The sequence below is a fragment of the Pundamilia nyererei genome, unplaced genomic scaffold, assembly GCF_000239375.1.
Source record: "Pundamilia nyererei isolate P.nyererei 1_Seehausen unplaced genomic scaffold, PunNye1.0 scaffold00089, whole genome shotgun sequence".
In the NCBI taxonomy this organism is placed as follows: domain Eukaryota; kingdom Metazoa; phylum Chordata; class Actinopteri; order Cichliformes; family Cichlidae; genus Pundamilia; species Pundamilia nyererei.
Genome location: NW_005187490.1, coordinates 653,852 through 663,981, shown reverse-complemented (window position 1 = coordinate 663,981; position 10,130 = coordinate 653,852). Strand labels below are relative to the sequence as shown.

Sequence of the window (10,130 nt, the reverse complement as noted above, 5' to 3'; positions counted from 1 at the left end):
GTGTCTGTGTCGCGATCTACCGTTTACTTTGCTGTGTGTTTTGCCTGTCCACCGGTGTAAGTTTATTTTGCGTTTTTTTCCAGTTATGTCATGTTTGCGTTCAGCATTAAAGCTGTTTTTGTTTAAGTTCTGTCTCCGGAGTCTGCACTTTGGGTCCTATTCCTGCCTGCACACAGCCACACCTAACAGTTTTGTGCATTTGCGTGTGAGCTATGCATCGATACAGTTTGAGCTTCATAAGACATATGTGTGAACAATTCTTGAGTTCATAGTTCATTCAGTCGGTGTGGTAAACACAAAACTGGAATAAAAATCTTCCTGAATGGATTCTTGATGCAATTAACCAAAAAGGCTCTACATGGTCAAGATGTTTAGTTCATTGGCTCGAACTGCTAAAGTTTGTTCCTGAGAACAGTTTTCTGCACCGGGCTGTAAACATACAGCATATTTTACAGTAGAGTTTCACATTTTTATATGGAAGTCTTATATGGGAGGGTGTAGTTGGTTTCTTTTAATATATCAAAGCTTCTTTGAAAGCAAATTTCTAAAAAAAAAACAGTGTGTGTCTCTTAATGCTGTGGGAGGTCTCATGGTCTCAAGGTTACAAAAAGGGGTTAAGCTTTAAATATTGCTGTCACCACTGAGCTGTAGCTCAGGAGGTAGCGCAGGGCACCTACTGATCGGAAGGTCGGTGGTTCGATCCCTGGCTCCTCCAGTCTGCATTTCAAGTATCCTTGGGCAAGATACTAACCCAAACTTGTTCTCCATCGGAGTATGAATGTGTACGAATGTCGTTAGAAAGCACTAAGTGTAGATTAAGTGCTTGTGAGAATGGGTGTGATTGGGTGAATGAGGCATGTTGTATAGAGCGCTTTGAGTACTCCGTGAGAATAGAAAAGCGCTATATAAGAATCAGTCCATTTACCATTACCATAAATACTTGAAATGTAATGACAATAAAACTAATTGGAAAATACGAATCTATAACAGCTCTGCTGAAACCTCCCATTGCTATTCTGTATGCAAAGAAGAATTCTGCATGTATCATGTGAATGCATTCAAGCTAAATTAATTAATGACAGCAATAACAGCAAGTTCAGAGATGAGACTAATGAGAAAAGACAAAACCCACGAGCACAGTTTAGAACTGACCATTTATTTAAACTGAATAGCATATGCGTACAAAGTCTCTACAAAGCTAGAAAATATCTAACATACCTTTAGCCATGAGGGGGGAGAAAGTTACAAAGCAAAGATCAGACCCTGTGCAGTACCAATAGACACACATTACTAGCTTTTGGATTTCTCCTAAATGTACTCTCTTCACAAAATAGGATAAACATTAGAATATCAAAGATATACACAACATCTGTAATAAACGTTATTGTCACCTTTATACAAAGCACCTTATCAAAAACCCCTCGGTGCACGACACACGCGTGCTGCACCGGAGCGAAAAAGATTCAAGGCCATTTTGGAATTGATTACAGACAGGATTTCTGCGCCTCACGTGATCCGTAATAGAAGATAATATCCAACTTGCACATACAAGACGACATTAACAACACAGACGACGATGACTGAAAAACTCAGTGCTTCACTGGACTTTGTGACCTTTTGAACGACCTTTTAGACTTCACTGCTTTAGTGTTATTTCATTGTCACCACATATTCTCCAGCTGATTACAGCAAATGGACAGTTAACAGTTAAGCTGTGCAGCTGAGTCCTTGTAATGTTTAACGGACAGTTAGAGCATTTTAATGAGTCACAGTTTAAAGAAGCCTTTTCCTGACAGCCAAGATGGTAAGGGGCGTCCATTTTTGATTTTGTTTTTTTATGTTCATTAAGCGAGCTTTAATAAATCACTTTCCTCTTTACTTTGTGTCACATGACTGTCTTTGGTAAGCAGGTGCTAGATACTGTTTGGACAGAGGGTCATAGCTGCAGCTTTTGTTGGGCTATCACTTGCACGTTACGTGTCCATCCTCCTGCAGAAGGCCTAGTGTTCGGTCTACAAACAACAAATACTGGAGTGTGAGCCACAAGTCTGGGAAAGTCAAGAGCAGGGGAATTTCCTAGCGGGATGATTCACGAGTGTGAGGGGGGAAAGCGTGGTTTGTAATCCCGACAGACACCCACAGGGGTCTTTAGTTTAACAGAGTCAAAACCTAGTGGTTTTGGATAAACACTAATCCATTTCAGCACAAAGGCAGGAGACGTGAATCACGTGTGAGTCATAACTTGTTGAGGCTAAATTTTGAACAGCTGGCCATTTCTGAGCAAAGATGTGTCATTTGAGGTTTGAAGTTCCTACAAGTTACTGGATCTTCTGAACACCGCAAAGCATTTTCGGCCAACATCATTGTATCAAGGTTTTCTTATTAAAACATAAAAATCTCTGGGCCTCATTCATTCACATTGCTTCATTTTTCCGACCTTCTAGTGTTTAAACAGATTCCCACATGTAAACAAAAAAAAAAAAGAAATCTTTAAGAGCTGCAATGAGTTACAAATCATGGATTTTAATTCCAAGAGAAAGAAGCTTATCCAGATAAATCGGTAAACCTAGTCAGTGTAGCTTATTATAGCTGCCTTTTCAGTCTAACTTGAAAGAATCAGTTTGGCACTCTAACAAATACATTTCTTGTTCGGTTTGTTGTGTGAAAGCTGCTAATGCCATGAGTTTATCACACCATGAAAACATGTGGAAACAGCAAAGCTAAAAGTGAAACTGCCTACTTCTCAAAAGTATGCTTGGACTGCTGGAACAAGTCTGAGAGCAGGCAGTCTGACTCAGTTTTAATTCATTAATCTATTACTTTTTAAAACTAGCCTTCCAAACACCGGTGGTTGGGAATACGGGCCAAACTTGCAGAAAATCTGCAAAAGCTAATTATGAGTACGCTAAGCTAAGCTAACAAGACAAGATGATTTGAGAGCTGGTTGACTTTTAGCATTTCTTCTTATTTTTTAAACTGCCTAACTTGACTATATGCTTTTTTTTTTAAACATACCAAACAAACACAATATAATATGTGAATTTGCTAGCTTTAGAAGGGATTATGAGCACTGTTTCCACTTGCTTTCATTGCTATGCTAAGCTAAGCTAACCTGCTAGCTGTAGCTGTATCAGACAGAGATATTAAAGTTGTAAAAAGTTAATTGATGGCATCCACTACTTTTAACAGCGTCTATATAAAACAGATAATCAAAATGATTCTACAGCAGGTTTGTAAGAGCAGGTCGTCCAAACAGTGACAAGTCCAAACAATTGCATTTTATGAACGAGGCGCCAGGTAATATCTAGTGCACAAGCTCTGTCTACATGAATCCGTCATACATGTAATAAACAAATGCAAATACATGGAATAAATACTGCCAATAGATACCACATGAACAAGAATTTATCCCAAAGACATCAGAAAAAATTGAAAAATTAATCAGGACTGTCCACAAATTAAATTAAAGAACCACTTTTACATGGAATTTGGATAAACTGATCCCAGGACACAGAAAACAGGGGCATGTGGGACCAAAATGTTCCTGTACAATAAAATGTTTTTGTTTTTTTGTCCCATGCACCACCTACAACATCAAATTATCAGGACTTTTGGGAAACACAATAGAAATGTCTAATGCTGTTTCCAGCCAAAGGCACTTCATGCTGCTGGGCATGACACAGACAAACCACCAGACGACACCTGCTACAGTACACTCCATCGAGAGTTTTTGGTTTTTTAAAATTCATAAATTACTTTTTAAATATTATATAACCAGAAAAACCTGTGTTGTAGTGGTTGAGGGGAACTGTGTCATCTAGAGTTAAAATAACCCTGACAGTGAGGTGAGAATGCTTCTGGTCAGGGCTGTCCCATCTAAATATGGATGTAATATTCAGGCTTGCTTGTATGGGCATGGTCATCACACTTACCTAAGATAACATTAAAGGGGACATATTATACTTTTCCTTGTTTTCCATCATATATAAAGTTAAAATGGTGGACACTTGGAATAAACTAGGCCAACATTTTAAATAATATGTCCGGGTATGTATAAGTAATCCCTGTGAACCAAAAGCTCAGGTTTCTGCTTCAGATAGCAAAAAAACAAAACAAAACAAAAAAACCCCTCTGTGTACAAAAGCCCCGCCCACCTGCTGAGCCTTCTGTTTGCAGGAAGTGGCCAATTAGAAGAAGTTGGGTTTAATAATGGGAGGCTGACTCAGACATTGAATGAACTGAAGGGCTACATCAAGGACCAAAATAAGATAAAGGAGGATTATTTTGAACTGTGACGCATGCAAAGCTACTCTAGGAGACTAAAAGAATGAAAATTTGGAAATGAACACAATAGGTCCCCTTTAAGTTGCAAAAGTAATTTACACAATAAAAACAGCAGTAAAACTTTTTTCACTACGTGTACACCATGAATGGCAATGTATAAGGTTTAAAATTCACAGTGCTTTTCAGTAGACCAGAGTATGCTTCAGATTATAATCCTTAAGATCTGCAAACTCATATTAATAGTTGATCATAGTTTGTAATCACATTTCTATCTGTTAATCACCCCTCTGGTTGACAGCTGTCACAGTTTGGGATGAAGCCTGCAATTCCACGTTGAATCCGTTTATGGAATCCAGTTTTAGCATTTCTAATGACGTCTCAGTGACGTCAGTTTCACCGTTTGCCGTTCTCCCACAGAGCTGGCATTTCCTACAGCTGCTGCTTCACAATAAAAGCCCACAAAACAGGATTCTGAAATCTTGAGGATTATAATTTCGTTAGTCTTTTAAGCAAAATAAAGAGTCACCTGTTGCACAAAAAAAGCTACCTGAATTGTTCAATTTCACTTATAGTTTCTTATTATTAACATAAGGTTTAGATAGTGATTGTGGAATTAAAATAGAATCTCTATGCTATTATCAATAAACAACTCCCCAAAGTTTAGAAGATTTTTTTCTTTTCTTTTTTTTGTAAAGAAAACATACAAAAAGGTAAAAATTTGATTTCTTTTTCTTTGGGACAAACCTCTTGTATAAGAATTCAGCTCACACAATTTGCAGTGTCCATCTGTACAAATCCACCTCTATATTCTACTATATGATAATGCAGTAGTGTTATTTCCTCCAGCTTTCTCTGCTTATTGATGATACACAGGGTCTGACCTTCAGCGCCTGTCAGTTTCCTGACAGATAACACACGGGGGGGAAATTATGAGATCTCACTCTCTCTCTCTGTTTTTTGTTGTTTTTTTGTTTTTTTTTTTATCTCCCCCTCTCTTTCTTTCTTCTCCCTGGGTCGACTTTCACCAAAACTCATGACAGAAACACCACATTCATTTCCACCATCAAGATAGAAAGAGAAAAAAAAGACAGAAAAGAGAAAAAAACGGAGAGAAAGAGAAGAAGGAACCAATTAGTGGAGACGTGACATCCCCTGGTGATATCAGAGTCAGGATGTTCTTGGGGAAATGCACCAGGTCGATTCTGATGTGTTTTTATGGCTGCACTGCCACTGTGCTTTTTTTATTATCATTATAGCTAATGAGCTACCGATCACCAGGTTTGGAGTTAGTGTGGATATGCTCCTGTTGAGGAGGTTTCTGCGGTGTCACATCTGGCGTTAATTAAAAAAAATATTTTTACCCCCGTTATTTTCAGTGAAAATGCAGCCTTTTTCTTTTTTTCACGAATTTGTTTGGCTGAAACTAATTTTTAGAGACATTTTTAGCTCTGATGTCACAAAAAAGGAAAAAAAAAACACCAAGCAAAGGCCATACATGTGTTTCAACGTGAGTGTATATGTGTGTGTGTGTGTTATTCCTTGATGAGTCGATAGATGTGGTGCTGTGCTCCGTGCTCGTTGTTGGACACCTCGAACACACACGCCATACACAGCAACGTTTCCTGAGTGTCTCTGTTGCTCACCACCTGGAAACACACACACGGGAATGAAGAACACACAAGAGGTCAAGGTTAAGCACACTCGTATACATATATCATTTGAGATCAAGAATTGCACAAGTATACTTCTAAACTCTTATCCTCCTTAAGGCAACAACTAATATTTCAACATGTATTCACAGCTGTAGGATATAGAAGACAATATGCTTATACAAAGCACATGAAACAATTAAAGCACCTGAACAAAAGCACTTTAAAAGGTCTACCAATGCAGAAAGGTGCCACTGAGAAATTCACATGCACAGTTTTAGTAGCACACTGAAGGTGCTGGTTTATGGAGAAAACCAGAGTTTGGTTAATCCCATTTGTTTTGGGGTTGTGTGATTTTTGCAAAAAAAGTGGATAAAGTAGCAGCGAGAGCTCTGCACAGACGCTGAAGAAGATTCTCATTATCTATTCCCAGTGAATGTAGTGTCACAGAGACCTGGCACCGGCTGGTGTTAAAGGGGACCTACGCTGCTCATTTCCAGTTTCATGTTTTTATTCTTGGACTCCACTAAGGTGGCTTTGCATTAGTTTAAAATCACTCTTGTTTATTTTGTACTGGATCTTGGTGCTGCCCCCAAGTTCATTCCATAGACTGTATATAAAAGTAGGTCAACACAGATGCTGACTAGTGAAATCCTGTTGTGAAGTCTTGAGCTAAGCTTTTTCACTGCTGTCATCTTCCCATTTTAAAGCCAGACATGATGAGGGAGGGGTTGGTCTGCCTGGGAAACTGAGACACACTGAAGCTCATGTTGTAAGAACTGCTTCATCACCTTCCCTGCCTTATCTTCCCGTGTGTTTGATGGGAAGTAGGATCTTAATATACTCCTCTTTGCAACCAGCTTGATGAATCAACCACTTTGATGTTCCATTCCTTTTCCAGACCTAGAATCTGTGTGTGGCGGGGCGTGGTCTGTGGTGCCGTCGCAGGGGAGATGGATGCACGTGCACGACATCAGCAGTCACGCGTCGTCGGCTGGAAGATCTGCACTGGGTCCTGGGTTATTGTTGTTGGTGATGCGTGCGGCTGGCAGCGGGAGAGCTGAGGCCATTCGTGTGTGTTTAACAGCAACCGAGTTAATAAAGAGATGCTGAAAAGCACAAGCCTGTGGTCGGGTCCGTCATTAATGCCACACTGTACATCTTTGATATACAGTCTTTACCTTATCCACTCTCTAAAGCAAGCGGTTTTAGCTCTTCTCCCTTTAAACTCTCCCTCTCTGTAATCCAGCTTTCTACTGATTGGCTGTCAGTGTGAGATGATCATATTAAGGATATTAATAATTAGCAGAGGTCTAAGAGTTTAAAAACTCAGTTTTTAGACAGGATGAAACCGGAGCTTTTATCTCATGGGGATTACCTGTACATATGTTGACCTCATTATTTGAAGCTTCATGTTTAATATAAGCAATCACCATGATAACAGTAACGATATAACAGAGAATGAGGAAAAGCGGAAGAGACGTCCCAGACTTGGATTAACTGCATTAGTGTAACATTTTCACCCATCGAGAGAAGGAAGGTGGTAAATATATATTTGCATAACATAAACAGTACAGCACACAGAGAGACGCACCAGCAAAATAGTGAAGTTCTCCAGCACGCTGTTCATCATGTATTTCTCCGGCAGGTGTTTGAGCTTGTGGATGAAGTTGATCATGTATTCGCACATCGGCGAACGACTGATTCTGTAGACAAAACGCCCGTTTTCAAACCTCGCGTACTCCGTCTGTGAGAGAGGGGGAAGCAAAGGAAGATGCTTTAGCAAAATAATATTACACAACGCACCAATGAAAGGCACCTCCATCAGTTTTACACATCAAAAGCAGCTTTCTAGTGAAAAGCTCAGCCTTTGAAAATGGTTGTGTAACATTATGTGCAGCTGTGGAAAACTTTCAGGCCTGACATAATCATTTTTGCTAGTGTCATAAGGGATTATTTGATGCCATCGAGGGCTTAAAGTGAAGAAAATGAAGGATGTGGTGGTTTTAAAGCCCACATAGGGAGTTACAGGACATTTAAAACATTCATTAAAGTTTGCAAGTATCAATATTTTTTCAGTCTGAATGCAGAAATCACCTGCTGTGTGAATAAACCCCACATGTTTCTATTTAGCAGTTATCCTCAGTCCTCACCTCAACCTTCTCAACCACCTGCTTGCCAAAGGAGCAGACCTTGGTGGAGCAGGTGATTGTCATGTTCTCCGAGCTCTCGTACTGGCTGCTCACACCGTAGAAGGCTGCGGGGTCGTCCTGCACGTTATAATTCAGGTCCGCCTGGAAACCACAGAGCAAAGACGACAACGCAAACATCAGGTCACAGAAAACAAGCACGTTTAGTCCTGTTGCTTTTCTGAAGCTAAGGTTTTCCGACAGTGCCCTCTGCTGGTACTGCACCATAAAAGGTCTCCAGAGGACGAGCAGATCCATGATTATGATGCTGAAACTGACATGAAAATGCAACGTGCAACCTTATTTTTCAGTACATGAAGTGAAAGAATCATCTCCGAGACTCTTCCTCCATCCATCAGTGCAGAGTGCTGTTTTAATTGGGCACTAAAATGTTCTGAAACCTTGCATATGCATGTTTATCTCCTTAATCACCTCATAAAACAGTTAAAATGCAATTTGTTGTGTAATCTTTAGAAGAAGAAAAAATGTATTGTTGTAAAATGTGGGGATTGACCTTTATAACATCCACATTTGTTTTTTTTGTTTTTTTATTTGAACCAAACCTTTATGCAGGTGTTTTATGAGACAGGAAAGAGGCAGGTACAGGGGGGAAACAGAAGAAAGAAACATTTTCTTATACAACTTTGTGCGACTGAAGTTGAAGCAGAAAAATGTTTAATCGGAGCAGAGAACACGCTGCACCTGGACTGCAGGCAGGGAGGAGCGGGGAAGGGTTTGTACTGTTTGTAATGAGTCCTCTGAGGAGCACCGTGCGTCTCGGGGCTCAGAGAACACACAAACACAAACACCATATGCTTACTCACTTACATTTACATCCATTCACGTGCACACAAACATCAAACCGTGCTCTATTAAAGCTGCAGATTATCAGAAACACACTCCATTGTGGTAGATCTGAGAGCTTTTTAATTAAATTCAAGGGAAGGCTCTCTACATGACACACACACTCTCTCTTTATTTGTTCGCATGCTGCAAGCACACCTCACCACTTCACAAGCCTGCAGGCTCCTGTCCTCTCCTGGATTATTTCTACTGTCCAACCTCCTCACCTCACAGTGATTTTGTCGGTTGACCAGCCCCACCCCAGAACAGGAGTTCTCCAGTCATGGAGCTTAGCAGCTGCAACTAACAGGAAGCCTTGGATTTCTGCTCATGTTGAAGCAGTGCAAGTGTAACACATGCAAAGAGGATGGTGTCGTTTTAGAATTACATTTATGACAATGACGGAAAGAGGAAAAGGTGTCGAGAATAGATCATCTGCTGTAACATGAGCTCATCTAGCTAGCAAATCAGTGTGACTCCTACTAAGCTAACTTGCTTACGAATTAGGGCTGTGACAACATCCGATATCCAACTCGAAATGCTTGTGGTTAAAAAGAATTACACAATATCCACTTTATTTTACTTCTCCAGGCAAGGATTTTAGCTACTCTGATTAGCGACTAACAATACAATGTAGCCACACGGTCACAGAACATCAACTCAAAGGCCACCACAATGCTACAGCATAATAACTATGACATAGCATCATCCGACTGAAGTACTGTCTGAAAACATGAAGATAAAAGCCAGTATGTTTTTCCACCGTGAGCACTGAAAGCATCCAACAGCTCAGTTTGTCAATCACCAAATCCAATTACTTTAATTGACCCATTCATCTGAGATGATTCTAAGAAAAACTACTTACTACACCTTTACACACATTTAATTCATATTGCAAATGACAATGACGTTTTTATCTATAGATCACATTTCATTACATGTAAACTCAATCCACCTGACGCAGAAGATAGAGACATAAAAAGCTGTGTACGTTTGCAATGCCTTAAGGCAGTCAAAGCTGCACAACAAAACAACGCCAACGCCTATTAAGTGAAGATCTGTGTAAATAAAAAGGTTTGGGGTCTGTTGTTGAATGTATGCACACATGTAACTGAGAAGAGAGTAGCTTGTTCCAAAAAACAGCAACACAATAGCTGAAAGCGTC

The 10,130-nt window shown here is 39.9% G+C and overlaps 1 protein-coding gene across 1 annotated transcript in view; it reads right to left on the bottom strand.

Moving 5' to 3' along the window:
* Positions 1-1,141: 1,141 nt before the first annotated feature.
* Positions 1,142-10,130, bottom strand: part of tead1a (TEA domain family member 1a) — a 48,318-nt gene continuing 39,329 nt past the window's right edge. The window contains exons 10-12 of the mRNA XM_005739083.2: positions 8,087-8,227; positions 7,528-7,680; positions 1,142-5,930 (exon numbers count right to left, since the gene is read on the bottom strand). Coding sequence (XP_005739140.1) covers positions 5,817-5,930; positions 7,528-7,680; positions 8,087-8,227 — 408 coding nt within the window. The 3' untranslated portion in view covers positions 1,142-5,816. The remainder of the gene's footprint in view (positions 5,931-7,527; positions 7,681-8,086; positions 8,228-10,130) is intronic.